This window comes from Eschrichtius robustus, chromosome 9, assembly GCF_028021215.1.
Source record: "Eschrichtius robustus isolate mEscRob2 chromosome 9, mEscRob2.pri, whole genome shotgun sequence".
Taxonomy (NCBI): domain Eukaryota; kingdom Metazoa; phylum Chordata; class Mammalia; order Artiodactyla; family Eschrichtiidae; genus Eschrichtius; species Eschrichtius robustus.
Window position 1 is genome coordinate 114,465,678 of NC_090832.1, and position 27,604 is coordinate 114,493,281.

The 27,604-nt window shown below is 38.1% G+C and overlaps 1 protein-coding gene across 1 annotated transcript in view; it reads left to right on the plus strand.

Annotated features, from left to right (window-relative positions):
• Positions 1-27,604, plus strand: part of COL19A1 (collagen type XIX alpha 1 chain) — a 361,076-nt gene that overhangs the window by 28,995 nt on the left and 304,477 nt on the right. Inside the window, exons 4-6 of the mRNA XM_068550858.1 lie at positions 19,159-19,282; positions 21,312-21,587; positions 25,439-25,519. Coding sequence (XP_068406959.1) covers positions 19,159-19,282; positions 21,312-21,587; positions 25,439-25,519 — 481 coding nt within the window. The remainder of the gene's footprint in view (positions 1-19,158; positions 19,283-21,311; positions 21,588-25,438; positions 25,520-27,604) is intronic.

Sequence of the window (27,604 nt, forward strand, 5' to 3'; positions counted from 1 at the left end):
GAAATATAGTAATTATAAGGATTTTCTTCCATTATAAACTTAGACTAAGAAAAAATAATTTTTCTTTAAACATAACTAAATTTATTTCAATGTATTATTTTAAGACTATGTTTATTATAAACATTATTAATATTAATAACATTATTTTGTTTTATTATTTTTGTCACAGAAGAAACCTTTCATGGAATATAAAATATTTTCAATTTTTGAGTTACATTTTTAATTTTTAAAAATAATTATATTTAGTTTTACTTATGAAGTATTAAAGACTCATATCAAAATGTTTCATTTGCTGGATCGCTCACTCCACTCATTTAACAAATAGTTATAGACTGCCCTGTTGGCACTGTACTTAGGCTTTGTGGGTGATACAAAGATAGATTAAATGTTGTCTTTGCCTTCAAAGAGCTCGCAATCTCATGATGCATTGTGACAGGTACCTATATGACTATAATCCTAAGTAGAAAGTGAGGAAAAAGGTGTTTTCATTATTTTTTGCTTCGTAAAAAACCACTGCAAAACTTAGTGGCTTAAAACAACAATTTATTATTTCTCATGATTTTCTGAGTTAGAAAAAGGCACAGGATTTATCCACATGGTTCTGCTTCATGAGATGTTCACTCAGGTCACTGAGCTGCATTAAGCTTGCAGTCAGGCTGAACTGGAAGATCCAAGAAGATATTACTGATGATGTCAGAAGGAATGGCAAAGTAAGAAGCCCAGAAAATGTACCCATCCATAAAAACAGTAAGAACACAGGAGAAACAGTCAAAATCAATATTTCAGAACTCTGGAAATTAACCAAGGGCTTGCAACAATTAATGGGTGTTTATTCAAGAAAAAGACTGACTCTTGGTAAGAATAGCTAGCTTTGTGGCATTTTAAACTTGTCCTATTCACATCCCACTCTCTCCCACAATGGTTGACTTGAAAACCAACAGCTTTATAATCACAAGTGCAAACTAGCAGCCTAGCAGCCATTGAAGGGAGGAGAATGGGTTTAGAGGTCAACAAAAACCCTATTTCTAGAAAGTTGTCATTATTTTACCTGACTGGTAGTTCCTTGGAAACTGCAACTCACAGGGCTTGTCTTTATTTGACCCGACTCAGCTCACTCAATAAGTACAGCCTTCTTCCCCTGGCATTTGTTGAAAATAATCAATAGTAATTGTTTAACATTGCAGCTACCCAAGACAGCAATTACAATTGGGACAAATGAGAAGATGACCAAAAACATTTAAAAGGAAAAGTTGGGGGAGGAGATGCCCATAGAAAGCATTAGAAACCTCCAGCGTATTTGTGCTATCTACACCTATGTGTAGGCACAGGGATTTGTGGAAACCCAGGAAACCTCCAAAAAGGCCCTACGCTCATTGCCCTGGCCAACTTTGAAACTCTGCACAAGCAAAAAGAGAAGGCTAAGGAGAGTTGTAAACTGCCTGCCTGAGCATTGAAGCCATTCTAGAACATGCACATAGTGTCTCAGCAGAGGCTTGGATGCTTATAGGTCAAAGGCACTTAACTGTTCAATCATTAGCTGACCACTAAACTAACTGAGCAGAGACTCCAGTGGTCACACATGACAAAGAAAGCACACTTTACAAAATTAGTTCAGGAAAGTGACTAAGGAAACAAACAACGGCAGCAACAATTATGATAAAAATAACAAACAGCAACAACAGCAAACCACTGATGGGTGGAGAATAATCTGATTCCCAGAGTTGCCACATTATATTATCTAAAATTTCTACTTATCAATCAAAAAATTACAAGATATGCAAAGAAACAAAGTATGGCCCACACACAGAGAAAAGAGCGGTTAATAGAAACTGTTACTGAGGAAATCTAGTTATTGGACTCACTAGGTAAAGACTTTAAATCAGCTATTTAAATTATGTTCAAATAAAAGGAAGCTGTCTAATGAACTAAAGGAAATTATAAAAATGGAGTCTCACCTACAGGAGCAAAGGATATACAACGGAGAAGGATAATCCCTTCAATAATTAGTGTTGAGAAAACTGGACAGCCATGTGCCAAAGAATGAAATGACCACTACCTCACTACATACACAAAAATCAACTCAAAGTGGATTAAAGACTTGAATATGAGACCTGAAACCATAAAATTTCTGGAAGAAAACACAGGCAGTATGTTCTTTGCCATCAGTCTTAGCAATAACTTTCTGGTTGTGCTTCTTCAGGGAAGGGGAACAAAAATAAAAATAAACAAATGGCAATCTGTGTATCTTCTTTGGAGAAATGTCTGTTTAGGCCTTCTGCCCATTTTTGGATTGGGTTGTTTGTTTTTTTGATATTGAGCTGCATGAGCTGCTTGTATATTTTGAAGATTAATCCTTTGTCAGTTGCTTTGTTTGCAAATATTTTCTCCCATTCTGAGGGTTGTCTTTTCATCTTGTTTATGGTTTCCTTTGCTGTGCAAAAGCTTTTAAGTTTCATTAGGTCCCATTTGTTTATTTTTGTCTTTCTTTCCATTTCTCTAGGAGGTGGGTCAAAAAGGATCTTGCTGTGATTTATGTCATAGAGTGTTCTGCCTATGTTTTCCTCTAAGAGTTTTATAGTGCCTGGCCTTACATTTAGGTCTTTAATCCATTTTGAGTTTATTTTTGTGTATGGTGTTAGGGAGTGTTCTAATTTCATTCTTTTACATGTAGCTGTCCAGTTTGATTGCCAACAAACACATGAAAGGATGCTCAACATCACTAATCACTAGAGAAATGCAATCAAAACTACAACGAGGTATCACCTCACACTGGTCAGAATGGCCATCATCAAAAAATCTACAAACAATAAATGCTGGAGAGGGTGTGGAGAAAAGGGACCCCTCTTGCACTGTTGGTGGGAATGTAAATTGATACGGCCACTATGGAGAACAGTATGGAGGTTCCTTAAAAAACTAAAAATAGAACTACTATATGACCCAGCAATCCCACTACTGGTCATATACCCTGAGAAAACCATAATTCAAAAAGAGTCATGTACCACAATGTTCAGTGCAGCACTATTTACAATAGCCAGGACATGGAAGCAACCTAAGTGTCCATCGACAGATGAATGGATAAAGAAATGTGCTTCATATATACAGTGGAATATTACTCAGCCATAAAAAGAAACAAAATTGAGTTATTTGTAGTGAGGTGGATGGACCTAGAGACTGTCATACAGAGTGAAGTAAGTCAGAAAGAGAAAAACAAATACCGTATGCTAACACATATATATGTAATCTAAAAAAAAAAAAAGGGCTCTGAAGAACCTAGGGTAGGGGCAGGACAGGAATAAAGACGCAGACATAGAGAATGGACTTGAGGACACAGGAAGGGGGAAGGGTAAGCTGAGACGAAGTGAGAGAGTGGCATTGACATATATACACTACCAAATGTAGAACAGATAGCTAGTGGGAAGCAGCCACATAGCACAGGGAGATCAGCTCAGTGCTTTGTGACCCCCTAGAGGGGTGGGATAGGGAGGGTGGGAGGGAGTGAGACGCAAGAGGGAGGGGATATGGGGATATATGTATATGTATAGCTGATTCACTTTGTTATACAGCAGTAACTAACATAACAATGTAAAGGACTTATACTCCAATAAAGATGATAAAAAAAAATAAGCAAATGGGATTGCATCAAATGAAAAGTCTTATGCACAGCAAAGGAAACGACCAACAAAACAAAAAGACAACCTACCAAATTGGAGAAGACATTTGCAAATCATATATCCAATAAAGGGTTAATATTCAAAATATATAAAGAACTCATACAATTCAACAACAACTAAAAACAAATAGCCTGGTTAAAAAAATGGGCACAGAAGATGAATAGACAGTTTTCCAAAGAAGACATTCAGTTGGCCAACAGGCACATTAAAAGATGTTCAACATCACTAATTATTTTAAAAATGCAAATCAAAACCACAATGAAGCATCAGTTATGCATGTTAGAATGGCTATTATCAAAAAGGTACGAAATAAGAAGTGTTGGTGAGGATGTGGAGAAAAGAGAATCTTCATACACTGTTGGTAGGAATATAACTTGGTGCAGCCACTGTGGAAAACAGTATGAAGATTCCTTAAAAAAGTTAAGAGTTGAACTATCACATGGCCCAGCTATTCCACTTTTCAGTTTTATCCAAAGAAAAGACAAAACACTAATTCAAGAAGATATATGTACCCCTATGTTTATCTCACAACATTATTTACAATAGCCAAGATAGGGAAACAACCTAAGTACCCATCAATGGATAAAGAAGATGTGGTTCATATTTATATAAATACAATGGAATACTACTCAGCCATAAAAAGATGAAATCTTGCCATCTTGCAACAACATGTATGGATCTAGATGGTATTATGCTAAGTGAAATAAGTCAGACAGAGAAAGACAAATACTGTATGATTTCACTCATATGTGGAGTATAAAAAACAAACAAAATAAATGAACAAACAAAACCAAGCAAAAAGAAACATGTAAATACAAGGAACAGAGTAGTGGTTATTAGAGGAGAAAGGGCAGGGGGGAGGGCAAAATGAGTAAAGGGGATCAACTGTATGGTGACGGATGGAAAGTAAATTTTTGGCTGTGAGCATGCTGTAGTGTATACAGAGGTAGAAATATAATGGTGTATAAATGAGGCTTATATAATTTTATAAACCAATGTTAGCTCAATAAAATACCAATAAATAGATAAGAATTATTAGGAAGAATACCAATAAGTAGATAGGAATTATTAGGAAGAAGCAAAACAAAATTTTGGAGTTGAAAACTGCAGTAACAGAAATAAGAAATTTATAAGAGGGCTCGAGAGCAGATATGAGGTGGCAGAAGAAAGAAAGAACTTGAAGATAAGTCAAATGAGATGGTCTGGAAGGAAAAAGAGAAAAAAAAATGAAGAAAAATGAACAGAGCCTCAGAGACCTGTGTGACAGCATCATGCATACCAACATACGCATAAGAGAAATCTCAGAAGGAGAGGAGAAAACAAAAAGGACAGAAAGACTATCTGAAGAAATAATGGCTGAAAACTTCCCAAATTTGATGAAAACCATTAATCTACACATTCAAGAAAGTCAAGGATTCCAACTAGGATAAACTCAAAGAGATCAACACCTGGTCACTGCCAAAAGACAAAGGGAGAATCTTAATAGCATCAAGAGAGAAATGGTTCATCATGAGATCAACAAGATGTTCTCAATAAAAGAAACTGATTTCTCATCAGAAATCATGGAAGCCAGAAGGCAGTGGGATGACAGTCAAAGTTCTAAAGGAAAAAGGATGCCAGTAAAGAATTTTATATCCAGCAAAACTGTCCTTCATAAATGAATATGAAATTAAGATATTTTTAGATAAAAACTGAGAGAATTCATCACTTCATCACTTGGAAATATTCCCTACAAGAAATATTAAAGGAATTACTTCAGGCTGAATGAAGGGAAACTATACAGAAACTCAAATTCACACAAAGAAATAAAGAGCACTGGTAAAGTTAATTACATAGATAGATATAAAAAACAGAATAAATGTATTTTGTTTGTAACTTTTTCATTCTTTTATCAGATTTAAAACACAGTTGCATAAAAACAAACAAATACAGCAGTAATTATAAATCTAAGTTGATGGGCATATAAAGTCTAAAGACACAGTTTGTAGACAATAATAACACAAAGGAAGGAAGAGGAAACCACTTTTTAGGAGCAGTATTTTTGTATACTATTGAAATTAAATTGGTATCAATCTGAACTAGACTGTTGTAAATTTAAGATGTTAATTGTAATTCTCAGGGCAACCACTGGGGAAATACCTCAAAAAACACAGTAAACAAAACAAGGGAATAAAAATGGCACACTGGAAAATACATATTATACACAAAAGAAGGCAGTAATAGAGGAACAAAGAAACTAAAAAAAAAAAGATGAAATACGGAGAAAACAAATAGGAAAATAACAAACACAAATCCTACTTTAGCAGTAATTGTATTAAATATAAATATTAAACACTTAAATAAAAAGGCAAAGGTTTGCAGAATGGATTAAAACAGAAAACAGAATTTAACTATATGCTGTCAAAAAAGAAAGTACACGTTAGATTCAAAGTGAAAGTAAAAAGGATTCATTAAAAGTAAAGGGGAAAAGATATATCATGAAAACAGAAATTGAAAGACCCTTGAGTGGCTACACTAATTATCTTAGCTTGGGCTGCCATAACAAGATACCATGGACTGGGTAATTTAAACAATAGAAATTTATTTCTCACAGTTCTGAAGGCCAGAAGTTCAAGATCAGGGTACCAGCATGGTACTGGTAAGGACTCACTATCTGGCTTGCTGTAGCTTTCTTCTCTCTGTGTCTTCACACGACAGAGAGAGAGAGAGAGGGTGAGGGGGAGTTCTCTAGTTTCTTCTTATAAGGGCACTAATCCCATCATGAGGACCATACCCTCATGACCTCATGTGAACCTAATTACTTCCCCAAGGCCCCATCTCCAAATACCATCACATTGGGGGTTAGGGCTTCAACATTTGAATTTACGGGAGACATAATACAGTCCATAGCACTAATATCAGACAAAATGGAATTAAGGAGAAGCTATTAGAAGAGACAAGGAAGGGCATTTTGATAATGATGTGTCACCTCACACATGCCAGAATGGCCAACCTCAAAAAGAACACAAATAACAAGTGTTGGCAAGGATGTGGAGAAAAGGGAACCCTTGTACACTGTTGGTGGGAATGTAAATTGGTGCAGCCCCTGTGGAAAACAGTGTGGAGGCTTCTCAAAAAACTAAAAATAAAACTACCATATGATCCAGCAATTCCACTTCTGGGTATATATCCAAAAAAACAAAAAACATTAATTCAAAAAGATACATGCACCCCAGTGTTCATAGCAGCATTATTTACAATTGCCAAGGTATGGACACAACCTAGGTGTCCATCAACAGATAAATGGATAAAGAAGATGTGGTGTATATATACAATGGAATACTAAAAAAAAAAAAATATCATGGATTGACTTGGAGGGTATTTTGCTAAGCGAAATAAGTCAGACAGAGAAAGACAAATACTGTATGATATCACTTGTATGTGGAATCTAAGAAATACAACAAACTAGTGATAAAATAGAAAAGAAGCAGGCTCACAGATATAGAGGACAAACTAGTGGTTACCAGTGGGAAGAGGGAAGGGAGAAGGGGCAACTTTGGGGTAGGGGATTAAGAGGTACAAACTATTATATGTAACATGAGCTAGTCCACATAATGGGTGAAAGGTGACACAACAGAGCACACTCACAGCTCCAGCAGAGGAATACTCAGTGGCTCCTCTCCCAGTGGGAGTGCTCTAATCCCAACACTGCAGATCAGAAAAGCAGCTCAGAAATGGATCTGGGGGCTTCTACTCCAACAACTAAGGAGCAGACCCTGTACCTGATGGGGTAGTGACAACCACAGAGCAAAGAGGAGGTCCTGCTCAATATCCAGTGTAGGCTCTGGTCTCCACAACATCAGTCTCACCTATCAAGGGGATAACGGCCAGCATATACTGAGGAAAGAGTTGTCAGGCATCCATACTAAAAACAGCCCCAGCACCCAAAAAATATTAAACCCACACAGGCTACACAGGGATGTTCCCACATATAAATAGCTCTCCAAGACCACAGTAGATAATTGTTTCTCCTAAACTCACAAAGTAAGAGAAATATAAGTTAAATGAAGCAGCAGAGGAACCACTCCCAATTAAAAGATCGAGAGAATTCCCCTGAAAGAACAAACAATGAAACAGACCTCTTCAGTCTAATAGACACTGAGTTCGAAAAGGAGGTAATGAAAATGCTGAAGGAATTAAAAAATTATCAATAGAAATGCAGATTACTGTAAAAAGGAAGTAGAAACTATAAGGAGGAGCCAAGAAAGATTAGAGAATTCATTTGAAGAGATGAAAGCTTAACTAAAGGCTATGAATAGTGGAATGAATAATGCAGAAGAACAAATAAGTGATCTAGAAGATAGAATAATAGAAGTCACCCAATTAAAACAGCAGACAGAAAGCCAAATGAAAAAAAAAAATGAAAGCAATATGAGACCTATGGGATAATATACAGTGTGCCAATCTATACATAATAGGGATACCAGAAGGAGAAGAGAAAAGGGGATTGAAAATGTATTTGAAGAATTATGGCTGAAAACTTCCCAAACCTAAAAAAGGAAACAGATATTCAGATACAGAAAACACAGAGGATCCCAAACAAGATAAATCGAAACAGACTTTCACCAAGACATATTATAATAAAAATGGCAAAAGTTAAAGAGAGGATTCTAAAGGTAGCAAGAGAAAAACAAAGAGTTAATTACAGGGGAACCCCTCGTAAGGCTATCAGCTGATTTCTCTACAAAAATGATGCAGGCCAGAAGGGAGTGGCAAGATATATTCAAAGTCCTGAAAGGGAAAAATCTGCAACCTAGGATACTCTACCCAGCAAGATTATCATTTAGAATAGAAGGAGAGATAAAGAATTTCTCAGACAAGCAAAAACTAAAAGAATACAGCAATACTAAACCTACCCTAAAGGAAATATTGAAAGGTCTTCTCTAAATAGAAAAGAAGTAAGAATCTATAGGAAAGAGAAAATCACAGTTGGAAACCAAATCACTTAAATAAACCAGTACACAGATTTAAAAAAAAACGAAAAACAAAAAATTTATGGAAAAGTGATAACTACAGTGAACAGCAAAAAGGTGAACATGTAGATGCAAAAGAGGACATCAAAATCATAAAATGTGGGGGAGGAGAGTAAAAACATGTAGTTTTTTTTCTAGAATGTGTTTGAGCCTATACGACTACCACTCTAAAGCAAGTAGATATAGGAAGGGGTTGACATACGTGAAAAACAGGGCAACCACAAATCAAAAACATACAATAGAGTCACAAAAAACAAAAAGAAGAGAACATAAGCATAATACGAAAGAAAATCATCAAACCACAAAAGGAAAAACAAAAAGAAAAAGAAAAGGACAAAGAAGAAACATAAAATAAATGGCAAAACAAGGTTTAAAATGGAAATAAATGCATATTTATCAATAATTACCTTAAATGTCAATGGACTAAATGCTCCAATCAAAAGACACAGAGTGGCAGATTGGATAAAAAAACAAGAGCCTACAACATGCTGCCTACAAGAGACCCACTTTAGGGCAAAGGGCACATATACGTTAAAAGCGAGGGGATGGAAAAAGATATTTCACGCAAATGGAAATGACGGGAAACGGGGGTTGCAATACTCATAGCAGGCAAAACAGACTTTAAAACAAAGGCTATAAAGAAAGATAAAGAAGAACACTATATAATGCTAAAACGATCAATACAAGGAGAGGATATTACACTTGTCAACGTATACACACCCAATATAGGAGCACCCAGATACATAAAACAAATACTAAGACATAAAGGGAGAAACTGACAGGAACACAATAACAGTAGAAGACTTTAACACCACTCTCACATCAATGGACAGATCTTTAAGACAGAAAATCAATAAGGCAACAAAGATACTAAATGATACAGTAGAATACTTAGACTTAATTGATATCTTCAGGACATTACAACCAAAAAAAGCAGAATACACATTCTTTTCAAGTACACATGAAACATTCTCTAGGATTGACCATATACTAGGGCACAAAACAAGCCTGAACAAATTTAAGAGTATAGAAATTATTTCAAGCATCTTTTCTGACCACAGTGGCATGACAAGAAATCAACCACAGAAAAAGAAACAAGAAAAAAACAATTACACGGAGACTAAACAACATGCTATTAAAAAACCAATGGGTCAGTGATGAAATCAAAGAAGAAATTAAAATATACCTTGAGGCAAATGACAATGAAAACACAACCATACAAATTCTATGGCATGTAGCAAAAGCAGTTCTTAGAGGGAATTTCATAGTGATATAGGCCTTCTTTAAGAAACAAGAAAAATCTCAAATAAACAACCTAAACTACCACTTAAAAAAATCAGAAAAAGAAAAACAAACAAAACCTAAAGTCGGCAGAAGGAAGGAGATAATAAAGATCAGAGAGGAAATAAATAAAGTAGAGATTTAAACATTAGGAAAAGTCAATAAAACCAAGAGCTGGTTCTTTGAAAACATAAGTAAAATCGACAGATCTCTGGCCAGGCTCACCAAGAAAAAAGAGACAAGGCCCAAATAAACAAAATAAGAAATGAAAGAGAAGAACTCACAACTGATACCGCGGAAATACAAAAAACCATAAGGGAATACTATGAACAATTCTATGCCAACAAATTTGACAACCTAGAAGAAATGGAAAACTTTCTAGAAACATACAGCCCACCAAAACTGAATCAAGAAGAAACAGATAACTTGAACAGACAGATCCCTAGAAATGAAATAGTATCTGTAATAAAAAAAACTCCCTACAAACAAAAGTCCAGCACCCGATGGCTTCACTGGGGAATTCTACCAAACATACAAAGGAGAATTTATACTGATCCTTCTCAAACTCTTCCAAAAGACTGAAGAGGAAGGAACACTCCCAAAGACATTCTATGAAGCCACCATCACCCTGATACCAAAACCAGACAAAAACACTACCAAAAAAGAAAATTACAGGCCAATATCTTTGATGATTATAGGCTGAAAAATTCTCAACAAAATATTAGCAAACTGAATCAAACAACACATAAAAAAGTTCATACACCATGACCAAGTTGGATTCACCCAAGGGTCACAAGGATGGTTCAACATATGCAAATCAATCAATGGGATACACCACATCAACAAATGAGAGGATGAAAACCACAAGATCATCTCAATAGATGCAGAAAAAGCATTTGATAAAATTCAACATCCATTCATGATAAAAATCACTATGAAAGTGTGTATAGAGGTAACATATCTCAGCATAATAAAAGCTATTTACAATAAACCCACAGCCAATATAATAATCAATGGTGAAAAGCTGAAAGCCTTCCTGATAAAATCTGGAACAAGACAAGGATGCCCACTCTCACTACTTCTCTTCAGCATTGTATTGGAAGTCCTAGCCACAGCAATCAGACAAGAAAAAGAAATAAAAGGTATTCAAATTGGTAGGGAAGAGGTAAAATTGTCACTATATGCAGATGATATAATAATACATATAGAAAACCCTAAAGACTCCACACAAAAACTATTAGAACTGATAAATGAATTCAGCAAGGTAGCAAGATACAAGATTAACATACAGAATTTGGTTGCATTTCTTTACACTAACAATGAAATATAAGAAAGGGAAAGTAAAAAAGCATTACCTTTTAAAATCACACCCCCCCAAAATAAAATACTTATAAATAAACCTCACCAAGGAGGTGAAAGACTTATATGTTGAGAACTACAAAACATTAATAAAGGAAATTACAGATGACTCAGAGAAATGGAAAGATATCCCATGCTCTTGGATTGGAAGAATTAATATTGTTAAAATGGCCATAATATCCAAAACAATCTACAGCTTTAGTGTGATCCCTATTAAATTACCCATGACATGTTTCACAGAAATAGAAAAATTATCCTAAAATTTATATGGAACCATAAAAGACCCAGAATTACCAAAGCAATCCTGAAGAAAAAGAACAAAGCAGGAGGCATAACCTTCCCAGACTTCAGACAATACTACAAGGCTACAGTAATCAAAACAGCATGGTACAGGCACAAAAACAGTCATATGGATCAATGGGACCGAATAGAGGGTCAAGAAATAAACCCACACACCTACTGTCAATTAATCTTCGACAAAGGAGGCACAAATATACAATGGAGAAAAGAAAGTCTCTTCAGCAAGTGGTGTTGGGAAAGCTGGACAGCCACATGTAAATCAATGAAGTTAGGACACACCCTCACACTATACACAAAAATAAACTCAAAATGGCTTAAAGGCCTAAATATAAGATAAGACACCATAAAACTCCTAGAAAAGAACATAGGCAAAACATTCTCTGACATAAATCATACCAATGTTTTCTTAGGTCAGTCTCCCAAGGCAATGGAAATAAAAGCAAAAATAAACAGATGGGACCTAATCAAACTTATAAGCTTTTGCACAGCAAAGGAAACCATAAACAAAATGCAAAGACAACTTACAGACTGGGAGAAATTATCTGCAAATGATGCAACTGTCAAGGGCTTAATTTCTAAAATATACAAACAGCTCATACAACTCAATAACAAAAAAGCAAACAACCCAATCAAAAAATGGGCAGAAGACCTAAACAGAGATTTATCCAAAGAAGATATACAGATGGCCAATAGGCACGTGAAAAGATGCTCAACATCGCTAATTATTAGAGAATTGCAAATCAAAACTACAATGAGGTACCACCCCACACCAGGCAGAATGGCCATCATTAAAAGTCTACAAGTAACAAATGCTGGAGAGGGGGTGGAGAAAAGGGAACCCTCTTACACTATTGGTGGGAATGTAAATTGATGCAGCCACTATGGAAAACAGTACGGAGGTTCCTCAAAAAACTAAAAATAGAGCTGCAATATAATCCAACAATCCCACCCAGACAAAACTATAATTCAAAAGGATACATGCACCCCTATGTTCATAGCAGTACTATTTACAATAGCCAAGACATAGAAACAACCTAAATGTTCATCAACAGATGAATGGATAAAGAAGATGTGGTATATATATGTACAATGGAATATTACTGAGCCATCAAACAGAATGAAATAATGCCATTTGCAGAAACATGGATGGACCTAGAGATTATCATACTAATTGAAATCAGAAAGAGAAAGACAAATACCATATGATATCACTTATATGTGGAATCTAAAATATGACACAAATCGATATATCTATGAAATATAAATAGACTCACAGATATAGAGAACAGATTTGTGGTTGCCAAGGGGAATAGGTGGTAGGGGAGGGAAGGATCGGGAGTTTGGGATTAGCAGATGCAAACTATTATATATAGGATGGATAAACAACAAGGTCCTATTGTATAGCACAGGGAACTACATTCAATATCCTGTGACAAACCATAATGGAAAAGACTATGAAAAAGAATATATATATATATATATATATATATATATATATATATATATATATATATATATACACACACACACATATATGTATAACTGAATAACTTTGCTGTACTGAAGAAATTAGCACATTGTAAATGAAGTATACTTCAAAAAAATTTTAAAAATAAAGATGGCAATGGAAAAAAATGTTACAAGGCTAAGCACAACATGGGGAATATAACCAATACTTTATAATAACTATAAAAGAAGTATAACCTTTAAAAATTGTGAATCACTATATTGTAGACCTGTAACATGTAATATTGTACATCAACTATACTTGAATTAAAAAAATTTAAAAAGAGTGTCAATACATCAAGACAATAGAGCAATCACAAATATGTACCCCAAAACAAAGCCCCCAAATTCATGAAGCAAAAACTCACAGAATTGAAGGGAGAAGTAGACAATTCAACAGTAATAGTTGGAGACTTCAATAACCCATTTTCAAAATAGATAGAACATTAGACAGAAGACCAGTAAGGGAATAGAATACTTGCACAAATCCACAAGCTATTTAGACCTAACAGACTGTAGAACACTCCACCTAACAACAGCAGAATACACATTCTTCTCAACTGCATGTGGAACATTCTCCAGGGTAGGCCATATGTTATGTCATAAAGCAAGTCTCAATAAATTTAAAAGGACTGAAACTTTCCTGCTGTTATAGGATTTTAAAAGCAGTCCCATTCCTAATACTAGGTTTTCCGTTCATAATCTAGAGTTCTAATTTTCCTCTCCTAACTGATTTTAAGAACTGATTAAGGCAGGAATCTTCCTTTTTCCATCTTTGTAAGCCTCTGTGGGGATTCAGCAAACATTTGTGTAGATCCAGCTTTGCTAACTAGCAGTCACTGATTTGTTTGGTTTTGCACAACGTTGGTCTGGACAGTGTTTATGAAAAATCTGAAACAGTTGCCAAAATTAAAACTCTAAACTTCTCAGATAAAAATCTGGGTATTTGGCTTGTCTTGAAAAATGGGATGAACTGGCAACCCTGGACCCGCTTCCCCATATGGGAAGAGTTGGCTGGAGCTAATTAGCAGCTGCCCCTGTAGATGGGCTGGACTCTGCATTTCCCTTAGTCTACGTGTGTGTCCTCTACGTGAGAATGGGTAACAGTGCTGTTATTAACTCACTTGCTCTATTTGTTTTTACTACAGAATTCTTAAGAGGAAAGTGAAAATTTCTTACATGCACATTTCTATCCAAGACAGAAAAACTAAAGCTAGACTTAGAGGGGGCCATATGTTATTTTTCTTTTGGTTTACAGATTTTTTGCAACTGAATTCAGGGCATTAATTGATTCCTTTAATAATATTTATTGAGTGCCTACCTTGTGCAGGCACTGCTCTAGATGCTGGTGAACAGGATAGACAAAGAACCTTAGGAAGCTTACATTCCAGTTTCCTGGCTGGGCCCTAGAGCCATGTGGTTGTGACTCTTGGTTTATATCAATGAAGACAGGATGTCTTCAGTGTTAAAAACTTCAGAAGGACCAAGGGGAGTGAGGATTTAGAAGAGGCCAGGGGATTAGGTGATTGGGAATACTTTTATTTTATTTTACTTTACCTTTTATATTATTTCATTTCATTTTACTTTATTTTATTTTGACTGCTTTTATCAGTTTTACCCACAGGACCTTAATAACAGATGAGCACAGAGACATCTGTCATTGTGCTGATGAGAAGCCAATAACAAAAACAGACATTTCCAAAGTCACCCTTCTGGGTTCTTAAACATGGTGCCAGGTCTCTCCTGTCCTCTTCACTCTGGGTGAGGTTTTTAAGTCTGGCGGCCATGCTGACCAGAGCTGACCCTACAGAGTGCCCCCTTTTATTCTTCCCACTGTCTGGGGGTCTCTTCACCAACCTTAGTGACTGCTTACCAGCGACGTCCCTGGAGTGTCTGTTGGAACAGGAGGTGGGCAGGGAGCTGACCCAAGGGTTCCAGCCGCCCACTGACACCCAATAGTCACTACGTGGCTAAGGTGACCAGCACTGGTAAGTAGGCGTGAACAAGGCTACCAGGGCGGCAGTGACACACTGGAACTTCACGGAACCACCGGCAAATCACAGGGTACGCGGGACTGAATACCCCAACGGCTTTCCATGTTGGAAAGAATTCTGCATCGGAAGTCACAGGACCTGGCCCGCAGCCCAACTTACTCGCCATTAGCCATCTGGGTGATGGTGTCCCTGGGTGAGGAGTGAAGGGCCGGACCCAGAGGCCTCTGGATTCCAGCAGCACTGGTTCTGGGGAGATCTGCCCCCTGGGATGGCATGGAGGCGGGAGGGGCCATGTGGGAGCACGGGTGGGGGAGGAGGAGCTCGGAGACAGTGGCTCAGGACACAGTCCTCTGGGGCTGGACACCGGGGACAGTGGCCCGGGACACAGCCCTCTGGGGCTGGACTCCGGAGACGAGTGGCCCGGGACACAGCCCTCTGGGGCTGGGCTCCGGGGACAGTGGCCTGGGACACAGTCTTCTGGGGCTGGACACCGGGGACAGTGGCCCGGGACACAGCCCTCTGGGGCTGGGCTCCGGGGACAGTGGCCCGGGACACAGCCCTCTGGGGCTGGACTCTGGGGACGAGTGGCCCGGGACACAGCCCTCTGGGGCTGGACACTGGGGACAGTGGCCCGGGACACAGTCCTCTGGGACTGGACCCTGTGTTCCACTCGCGGATGGCCCGGCCTGCCCCGAAGGCGTGGCGGGAGGAGACGGGCCTGGGTTTGGCCCCAGGAGATCCTGCAGGGCGACCGCGGGCACCGTCCCTTGGACAGGATGCTGGCCCCGCTGAGGCCTGTCCCCCGCGAGCACTGTCTCCGCCCCCGTCAGCCCGGGCAGCCCCCGCACGTCCACGCCTGTCTGCGGCCCGGGCACAGCGCCCCCTCCTCGTTCGGCGCAGAGCATCCGAAAGGGCCTCCCCAGGACTCACCAGCTCAGCCTTCGGACCGGCCTCCAGCTGCCCCGTCTCCTCCGGCCTCTTCTGTGACCCGGTAACATCCTCCTGCAGAATTCAGTTCACTGTAGCCACCGTGCCGCCTGGTGGGTCACTCGAGCCCTCCGTCCAGGCGATGATGACCACGGCCTGGCCCATAGCGGTTTCCACTCGCCTCCTTCTTTAAGTACCCACGGGGCCCTTCCCGTCACCAAGTTTCGGCCTAAAATCTAGGTCGGAACCCATATGACAATTTTCCTCCAAGTGGTCCAAAGGGGTTCCGAACTCGGGGACTTGTCTCCGCGCAGGCGCGCTCTGAGAGCCCCTAGTGTCGTGGGTTTTCTTCCTCGGGACGAGATTCAGCCGCGTGAAGGGCGGAAACCGAAAGAGGGGGAGGCCTTCTTTTTAGGGCGAGGGTGAAGAGTGACCGTCGGTACTTCAACATTCCAGATGCTCCAGAAATGATCTACCTTGCAGTGCTTGGCGGAGGGGGAGGGGGGAATTCCTTAAGTTTAAAAAGGGGTTATCTTTTATTTCATTATTTTCCAACATCCTAATTAAAAGCAAAAGCCAAAAAAACTGACAAGCTTCCACAGCAGGGATATTGCCTGAATTCCGAAGAGCACATTTTCTGATCCGCTCGCCATCCCCAGTACAAATCCCGCAGTTATTCATTATGGGTGGAAATCCCATTTGGAGATAAGCCCATCCGGTTCTTGTATTAACTTCTTGACTGGGTAAGCTAGGCTGTTTTTGCCATCGTGGCTGTGGCCGCTGCCCGGGCTCCTCCAACATTGCCCTGTGGCGTCTCGAGCTCCCCTCAGGCGGCCGCTACGGTTCCCCCTCCGGCCCGAAGCAGCGCGCTCCTTTCTGGCGGGAACCGCGTCTCCCCCACCCCCCGCCCCAGGCCCGCTCGCCGATTGGGTGAGACCGCTCACGTGACGGCCCGCCTCGGGAACAGGGGCGCACCGCGAGCATCCTCGCGAGAGCCCACGGGACTGTTTTTAGAATGCAGGACGGCTCAGGGCGGAGGGCTGTGACAGTGTGACATTCTGAGTCTTCATTTAAGAAACTTGGTGGATACCTGGAAGGGTAATATAATGCTGTAGCGAGGATGGAGGGAGTTTTGTCTGTTTTACAGCAGGGGAGAGGGTGAAGATATGCATACATTTGTAAACCGAGATAAGAGGGGCGTCGGTGAGGGAGAGATGGGAGATGGAATTGGAGTTTTATCCTCTAAAGTGCAGAAATGACTGTAGAGTGGGAGATGAAGCCACAGAGACAGACATAATACATTCTTAGAAGACGGGAAGCAGTGGGGTCACAGGCAGCAGAGAGGAGGAAGTTAGAACCTCAGAACCGCAGGGCGGGGTGCTGCTGGCACGTGGGCTGGGGTACCTCCCCGGGCACGGGAGAGGCTCATCCCGGGGAGGCACCAGCCAGCCTCTGTGGAGGCTGGAGAGGGGTGTGTGTGTGTGATGAAAATGAGGCCCCGGGTTGCCTCCTCTTTCTTCAGCCAGCCAGACAAGAGCTGAGAGCCAGAAAGCCTCCGGACTGGGGGTAAGCAGGTTAGTGAAAAAGGTAAAACTAGAGTTTATATATATTTAGAGGCAGACCTCCTTTTATTGTGTTTCACTTTATTGCACTTCATAGATACTGGATTTTTTACAAATTGAAGGTTTGTGGCAACCCTGGGTTGTCAGATGATGGTTAGAATATTTCTTTTTAGCAGTAAAGCATTTTAAAAATTAAAGTATGTACGTTTTTCGATATAATGCTGTTGCACATGGAATAGAGTACAGCATAGTGTAAACACAACTTTTACACACACTGGAAAACCAGAAAATTCGTGTGACTCACTTTATTGTGATATTCACTTTATTCCAGTGAGCTGGCCCCAAACCTGCAATATCCCTGAGGTATGCTTATGTACATATACCTACATTCATACACTATATATGTAAGTGTGTGTGTGTGTGCGTGCATGCGCACGTGTGTGAGTTTAAGAACTTTAGGCCAGCATAGCTTTTTTTTTTTTCATATTTGTTCCTGATTTCCCTACCACTTGTGACTTTTTCTCTAACACAAAGTGTAAAACAAAAGTTTCAGAATTCTCCATGAGTTTGGTTGTCAGTTTCAGTGGACCTTGGTGTGATATTCCCAGTGAGTAGTTACCATCTCAGTGTATGATGTTTTATTTATATAAACAACTTCTGGCTATGTTAGTCCTTAAGAGAGTTCTTACCTACTACTCCTCATGATTTCTTGAAAGAAAAGCAAGATTCCTGCCTTGCAGAGTTTTTACATACAATGCAGATAACTTTAAAAGTCAACTTGGAGGAATGTATCTCTCCATGTTTTCCAATGAAAGTCTAAATATGATTTATGTTCATGGTGAATTTTTTTCCCCAAGTTTCTTCATGGATCCAGTGAGACCAGTATTTTGAAACAAGGTTGAGGCAGAAGCATATTTGGACTGTCTTTAGGCTTCTCTCTGCTACCTAGAAATAATTTACTTATTTTCTGTAAGAATAAAAAATAAGCTAAAATGTCTTTATTATATTTAGTTTCAGTCCTAAATTGATACCTACTAGGAAATCAGAATTAGGAGTTCATTTTGCAAGGGTTTAATATGACAAAAGTTCTTTGGAAGTATACATTTAATTGCCAGCAGTGTTCTTTGAAATGCTCTGTACTTCTCTCTACCGATAAAGCCTAGGGGTACTATTTATTTCCTCTATAAATGTCTACTGTTTGCCAGACTGCAGTGAATTCTGAGATTCTGTTGGAACATCTTGTTCAGTAAATGAATATTGCCCCATAGTACTATAGTGTAGTCACTCGCTTTTACACACCTCAAGCTTTAACAACAGCTTCCCGGGAAATTTTTTAAAAGGGAAAGAACAAGGATACAAATTCCATAGGTAAAAATAGGCGTGGATGCGTCCATGTATGCATTTGGTAGAATGCTATAAACATGCATAATGAATTCTAAACTCATTGAGAAAATGTGACTAAGATGTGTTGCAGAGACCTTCATACCGAGATTTTCTGTCCTTGCCTTCAGTTTTCCCACAATGGTTCTTTGTTTTTCTCCCACAGTAAGGTGTTTCCCAAAGGCCTTCCTGAGGAGTTCGCCGTAGCAGCCGTGTTTCGGGTACGAAGAAGCACCAAAAAGGAACGGTGGTTTCTGTGGCAGGTTTTAAACCAGCAGAATATGCCACAGGTAAGGAACCAGAGAGATGTACTGATCTGTGTCCTCTGGTGGGATTAGGCCAGGTGAATCTTGGAACTGTGGGCATAAATTTGGGAACAGACCTCATGCACGGATATTCTGTCTTTTAGAGGAATCATCCACAGGGAAATGCAAGTATTCTCAGAGTTAGAAGGATCTTGCTGAGATTTGTAATGGGAGAGCCTGGTGGGTGAGGCAAGATTAGTTTGTTTTCTGTTTTTGTTTTGTTTTTCTGTTTGTTTTTTTCTACTAGGTTCCTATTGTTGTCTGAAGACACTCTAACTACCCTTCCGTTACAACTGCTTCATCGACCCCGAGACCACCTCACTAACGACTTCTTCATTTCCTGTTATTTCTGATATTATACATTATCTTAAAGCTGTTCATTGTTTCCTCTGAAAATCCTTAGTGAATTAAGAGATGCAATATAAATATTGATTCCATCAATAAAAATAATTGAACACATGCTAGATGCTAGTTAGTGACAAAGATAAGAAACTGGCAAAGCGTGATTCCTTTTCTCAGGGAGCACGTAGGTCTGGGGATGCCATGTATGGGAACAGCCTATTGGAGCATGACCACAGGGTGACAAGTGTGGTGGCTGAGGACAGCTTGGAGTTGGGTGGGGACTGTGCGAGCATGGAAAGGACGGCTTCCCCAGATGGGACACGAGAAGAGCAGGGGTCTAGGAATACTTGTGGGAGATGTGGCATTTGGGCAGAAAGGAGGGGACACAGGTGCTCCAGGAAGGGGAGGTAAACATCACAATTACTTATGGGCACCATCCATCTGTGTTTATTTCTGTACATATCCATTGAAATGTTTTTCATTTCACTGGTCTTTTAATATGTTATTATATAGTCACAATATTAAGATGGAAATATGACTTGAACAGAAAGAATATGTCCTCTATGAAAATGTATTTTCTTTGCACCATGCAAATCATCAAAGGTTAAAGAAGTTGATTTCAGTTTCCATGCTAAGAGAAGTGATCATTTCTTATTGTTTTTAAATTAGTAACATTTAATTCTTGAATCACTCATACAGAATTATATATATACTTAGATACACACACACACACTCCTAGATGTCCTCTCAAGAAAGGAGCATATTACATTCACCAGATATCCTATATTTAAACCATTTTTGTAGCTGGATGTTTGCTGTTCTTATATGTTAACAAATCCGACAGACGCAAGTATCATCTAAAACATTTTACTGAGTGCCTCAGTTCTACTGACATGCAGCTTGAGGTTTTTTTCAATTATTTTATTTTTTTATTGGAGTATAATTGCTTTACAGTGTTGTGTTAGTTTCTGCTGTACAACAAATTGAATCAGCTATATGTGTACATATATCCCCATATCTCCTCCCTCTTGAGCCTCCCTCCCACCCTCCCTATCCCACCCCTCTAGGTGGTCACAAAGCACGAGCTGATCTCCCTGTGCTATGCGGCTGCTTCCCACTAGCTACCTATTTTACATTTGGTAGTGTATATATGTCCATGCTAGTCTCTCAATTCGTCCCACCCTCCACTTCCCCTCTGTGTCCACAAGTTCGTTCTCTACGTCTGCATCTCTTTTCCAGCCCTGCAAATAGGTTCATCTGTACCATTTTTCTAGATTCCATATATATGCGTTAATATTCAATATTTGTTTTTCTCTTTCTGACTTACTTCACTCTGTATGACAGACTTTAGGTTCATCCACATCACTACAAATGACCCAATTTTGTTCCTTTTTATGGCTGAGTAATATTCCATTGTATGTATGTGCCACATCTTCTTTATCTATTCATCTGTTGATGGGCACTTAGGTTGCTTCCGTGTCCTGGCTGTTGTAAATAGAACTGCAGTGAACATTGTGGTGCATGTATCTTTTTGAATTATGCTTTTCTCAGGGTATATGCCCAGTAGTGGGATTGCTGGGTCATATGGTAGCACCTTGAGGTTTGATTTGTGTGTTTTAATAATTTTTAAAACTGAATTTCAAACATTTAAAGATCATTTGCATTTTTGCAGGTTTCTATAGTAGTTGATGGTGGAAAGAAGATGGTGGAATTTATGTTCCGAGCTGTGGAGGGAGATGTATTGAACTACATTTTTAAAAATCGAGAACTCCGTCCTTTGTTTGATCGTCAGTGGCATAAACTTGGCTTCAGTGTACAATCCCGGGCCATCTCGGTCTATACAGACTGTAACTTAGTTGCAAGCCTGCATATTGATGGAAAGGGCGCTGTGGACTTCCACGGAAGGACTGTTATTGCAGCCCGAGCTTCAGATGGCAAGCCTGTGGACGTGAGTTGTGAACTAGTAACATTTATAAATTAAAATAAAATATCTTATTAAAACCTTTTTCCTTTAATAACTGTATAAGATATTCCCTTCTCAACACTGTTTAAATTAATTTGCTATCAGATGTGTGAAGCATAGCTATGTATTTCCAACTATATTTTTACATATATTATTTTCTATCTATTTTCACCCATTTTTCCCTAGCCTGTGAATTTAAAGGAACTAGGTTATGCCTTAAAAAATAAGGTTATTAAAATTAAATGTTAGTAAAAATTGAAAATATTATACAAAAGTAAGCTTGGTCTAAGTTCCTATGTCTTGAATAGAAAGTACTGGAAAAAGATGAAATTTAAGTTAAATGGTTCCAGATTATCTGGTGTTTTCATTCGAGAATAATAGGTTATTTATTCATCCTCAGAATCATAAGTGTTTGTATTGCAGACTATTTTTCATTAGCTTATAATGTTTTTTTAGAGTTCTGTTGGACTGAAACACAACAGTAGGTCATTTGGATGAGAACAACTGTCTAGTAAAACCTTTTCAGATGAAAAGTTTCCTTAAAAACTATATTTGATGCTCACATGATACAGATTTATTATTAATTTCCCAAAGGCCTATAATCTTTAAAAAGGGGGATATATCTAAATTTGATGAGTTCACATTTTCTTATGGGTGGAATGATGGGAAAACCCATAAAAATAATCTGAATGCAGGTCACCAATAGGAATTGTTAACGCAAAGCCCTTAACAGTTCACTTTTGTTTCAAAAGTACAGTTCTGTGCACATACATGTTTGGCCAGCATATTATTTCTAAAGGCCCCTGTGGAAGGCATCAGAGAAAGATGACAGATGGATATATCTAGATAGATATTATATATGTGTGTATATATATATATATATATATATATATATATATATATATATATCCAATAAAATATTATTTTTAAACTGTCTTCTCTCAGACACAATGAACAAATCAGTGAGAATGTCATAACTAGGGTTCAGTGATGATTATCAAAATACCCCAGAGCAGGAGAAGCCAATTCTGGACATAAGACATCATGGCATCAGGGAGAGTGAGCTTGCTTGGGGATCAGACAGATGTGATTGTAAATCCTAGCTCATCCACTTAACTCTCATGATCTGCTCATTTATCTTGCTCAGTCTTAATTTATCTGAGTCTCGGTATCCTAAATTATAAAATAATATTGGTAGACTCCCTCGTTATAATTGCATAGCGTATGTGCCATAGTGCATAGTATGTGGTCAGTTTTCTGTGTATTCATTTATTTATTTAGGGCCAGACATGCCGTTCAACCCTGGCATAAAAGAGTGGAAAACAACAACAGCAAAATCTGCTCTTCTCTCAAAGATCTTAAAGGCTCAGTCTGTGTCAGAACGATGGATCAAGTCTGTGTCAGGCAATGGTGACTGCCAATAATAATCACAGTGTTAATTGTAATGACAACAGTCCTAGACAGACCTTTCAGAAAGGTCTCTTCAGGGTCAGGGAGGAAGTGGAGTCCAGCAGCTAAACCTCAGAGGTGTGACTTCCAGCAGTGGGTGGAGTGTAGGTAGACGGGAAGTGATCTTCAGGGAGTTCTAGTAACAGTAGTAGGGGTGGCGGTAGCCCTTGCTGGAGCGCTGGTGTTGACGGGAATCTGATCTCCTGCAGGACTAGCAAGGGCAAAGTGGGGAATGGCAAGAACCAGAGAACATTAGGATTGGGATATAAATTCATAACCTTTGAGGGAGAGATGACAATGAGAGAGGAGCAAGTTATTCCAAGAGTGGGGTCCTGGCTCCAAGCTCCCCTCTGAAGGTTGAGTGTTGTGTCCTGTGTCTAATTAACTTTTTACTCAAGGGAACAACCTGAGGCTGAAGAATATCACTGTGTGTCCTGATGAAAAGCCACAATGGGAAAATTATAGTCTTACAAGACTTTCATAGTTTAATGTGGAATCTTAGTTCACTTAAGAAATAATATTAAAGCCATGTCACGATGATGGAGCTTTTAGAGGAGAGAGTCACTGTTTAAGTTAAACAAACAAATAAAATACATTTTTTAGTTTTTAAAGATTCTTGGTCCTACTAAAACTCTAAGTGAACTAATTTTTTTATCATCTCCATACAAGCTCTGTGATTTATAAGATGTGTTGTAATGTGCAAATGTTTTGTTTATTCAGAACGTAAGTTATCAAAAAAAACTTCTAATGATTAGGTTTTATTTTACATATACTACCCGTGTGCTTTCGTGCAGAGAAATAGGTGACAAAACTGATAAAAGGATTTTATTTTTTTAACAAAAAAATTCTGTGTGACAGGGTCAGTGCATTCTCATTCTAAAGCACTATGTCAGTGAAGGATTCTAAAGCAACTAATGAATTAAAAAAGCATAATTAAACTAGGCTGACTGTAGTTTCAGTGTCATGGGTACTTTATTAGTTTCTAATCCATGAAAAATTGATCATCTATCTTCAGTTAAGTAAAATAATTCATATGAAGGCCCTAGCACAGTGGATGATACATAATAGAATTTCAGTATTTATTGACTATTTAGATAACAGTGTTGATGATAAATTAGTTTTAGTTAAGGAGAATATTAATTAATTGGAGTCTCTACATTCTTCATGCTACATAATGGGTATGTTACTGCCTGGTATTTCATTAGACTATATAAGACAGTGTATTTAAACTTTATAAATAAAAGTTTACTTCAGTAACCTTGCAAAAAGTTTTAGAAGAGAAATCATTAAGTTTCATTTCATCTCAGAATTTTGCATTGGCCGCAAATCTTAGGCTGCTCATGAATCCAAAAGATGTCTGGAATTCTTAATGCTTTCTATGAGCTGAATTGATTTTGTTCATCTCAGTGTAGAGTAATAGTTACAGCTTTTCCCCTCCTTTCTTGCTTTTTTGGTGTTGGGTTAGCGATTCAGAGCTAACCTCAGATATCTGCTTTCTATTATCATAGGATTATTATATTATTATAGTTGGGTCTTACTATAGAAAGTACTTACTGACCTCAAAGAAATACATAATCTACCTCTGTTACATTAGGAGACAGAGAAAGATGGGGAAAGAGGAGAGAGAGAGAAAGAGAGAGAAAGGTGGGGAGGAGAAGGAGGGGGAGGAAAGAGGTTGTTCCTGACCTATGTTATATGTCAAATCATCATAAGATTGATTATTAATTAAATTATTAAATTTACAACCACAAACTAATTTGAAGCAGCCTCTCTGTGCATCTGTCATATTGAAATATTGTCAATAGTCTGTACCATTTACTTTCTCTGATGTGGTTGTTTGATCTTGCACTTGAAGACATGATTGTACTTTCCTGAAACTACTTTTAATTTCATGTCCAAATGCCAACAAATGTGAATTTGCTGAGCAAATAGAAGAATCAATTATTTTTGTAAAAATACTGTGAGTCTTGCTCAGGAGTGTGCCATGTAACATAAAATCCATAGGTATTAGACAGTATCCATGAAAAATAGATAAAAACTAAATACCTTTTTTTTTCTTCTTATCGTAGTGCATTACCTCTCTTTAATTAAATACTTCTTTTTAATGGTTTGAAACAAGGAGCAAAGATCTGCAATTGCTCTATTACTTGATTTCCTTTACATATAGATCTATCTCAACAGCCAAATCCATTTCTGTTTCTCAAATGGTCCATAAAATCATGAATCCTAAATTAAGTAAAAACCAAAATATCTGCCGGTGATTTATTTGTATAACTATTAGCTTCTATTTTTCTTTCCAGTTAAATTACCATTGTTCTCAAATGCCTAAATGTGATTTTCAAAAAGAAAAAAACTAATGATATATCTTATTACTAATTTTTTAATAGGTTGAAATTCACCAACTTCAAATCTACTGTAACTCGAGCATCGTAGCTCAAGAAACGTGTTGTGAGATATCAGACCCTAAGGTAAGCTCAGTTTTTGGTGTGTGAAGACTGTAGAAGGCCAGTTGCCTGGGCTGTAGAGTCACGTGTAGGGCAGCACTGAACGTCTTCTCTTGAAGCCAGGCGAGCAAACAGTTCCAAGCAAGAGACCCCTCATGGGGCTGTCCCATCATCTGTTGTCGCAATTTTAATCCCAGTGCTTCATCTTGAACTTCAGGAAAGATATGGCCTCACTTTGGACTCCACATGAGTAAAAGAGAATTTATGCCTTTCTTGCTAAACCATGCTCTGACGGTAGCATCAGCATTTTCCAGTTACAGGGGTTTTAGGTCTGTGATCGTACGTTATTCTCACTCACTTCCCTCTCCTAGCCGTCACCCTTCCTGGCCAGTTTTCCTTTGTGAGAGATTTTTCACCTGCATCTTCCCCTCTCCTGTTACCGCCGTGGTCCACCTTTACCTCGTGCCCGGATCGTCTCATTATTGTGTCATCCGCCTTCTCTGTCCCCACGTAGCCAGAATAAGTCTCTGCATCACTGCTTTGTAGGTTCATTTACCTTCTTTCACTAAACATCTGTTATTCAATAACACTGATCTTCTAGACACTGTGCTAAGGAACAAGGCTGGCTGACGTGAATAAGGCACATTCCCGGTCCTCTGTTCATCTCACCCTCAAAGCCTTTGGTTACTTCCTGTTTGCAACAAATTAGAAATTCAGTTTCTTAGTCTCTCATTCTTAATATTCTCAACCTAACTCTACAACTATTACTTTCTTGTACCAACCTTCCATTAAAAAAACCCCACTAAATTCAGTACTTTCTGTATCTCTTATTGCAATGGCCATGTGTGTGTCTTATATTATTAGATATAGTTGTATTTGTTTTTAATTTATTCAGCTACCTTTTAAACTCATTGAAGGGAATTATACTTTTGTACCCTTCTTTTATGATTAGTGCTTTGTTTGTAAAAGATGTCAAAACATTGTTTCTTGACTTGTCGACTGGTGTTTGAAAGGGATTAATTCTGAAAAGTCTTACAGAAAGAACATATGAAAAGTAAAAGGTGAAAATGTTATTCTTTGGGTCAGAAGTTCTAAGCTTACCATTGAAAATTGTAAGATTTATTCATAGTTTAGTAGTTCAAAAATATTTTTAACTTCTATCACTCACTTTGGGTAGTAGAATAATAATGTGATCAACTGACTCAAAGCATAGCTAAGTCTGTAAAAATTATATGTTTTGCTAACGTAACTTGGTTTTATAAACCATATCTCCAACCCAGTTTATGGCTCTCATTGCAAGGAAAGCCAGCCAAATATCTTTCTATAAATATCTGGAAAGGTAATTTAGAATGCCAATCTACAGACTTGAAATACCTAGACTTCCTGGAGGCACACATTTAAATCGTGAAGATGTGAATTCTCCAGAAGTTTTTCTTTAATTAATTATGCTTCTTTTATGTGAGAGCTTTTAAAATATGAATTTTCCCTGATTGAAAAGTTACAAAATGATGTTTTGAGGTACCTAAATATTATACTCTTGACCAGTAGTCACTCCAACTTGAATTATGAGAAAACTGTTTAAGGAAATAGGTGATGGATTCAATGGAGTGGCTTGATAATTAAAAGCGGTGACATGACCCCACACATCATGAAAAAAAATTTTAAATCATGTTTGAAAAAGATTTGGTTTTAAAGAGTAGAAAATAAGGTAGGAAATCGTCTCCAACCTTGGAAAAAAATAACAAAAGACTGCTTATTTTCCTGCTGATAAGTATTTGGGGGCGGACATCACCATTCTGTTAACCGTTAGCAGGAAATGGATATGTGCTATAATTACATTTAATGGAAATATATATTTTGGAAGGTAAATAGTTATATAAAAGATACTTAAGTGCATCTGCTATAATTTTGGCATCAACTATATTTTTTGAAAAATACTTGAACTCAACAAATTTTAATGTACTTGCTTAAAAATCTAATTTTGTCCTGTAATTTCAAATCAGACATCCTTTCTGTTAATAATATTTTATAGCATATTTCAAAAGTGAAATTTATTCAGGATAATCTATAAATATACTTCTTTGCTGCTATTAATTGGGGTTTCTCTTT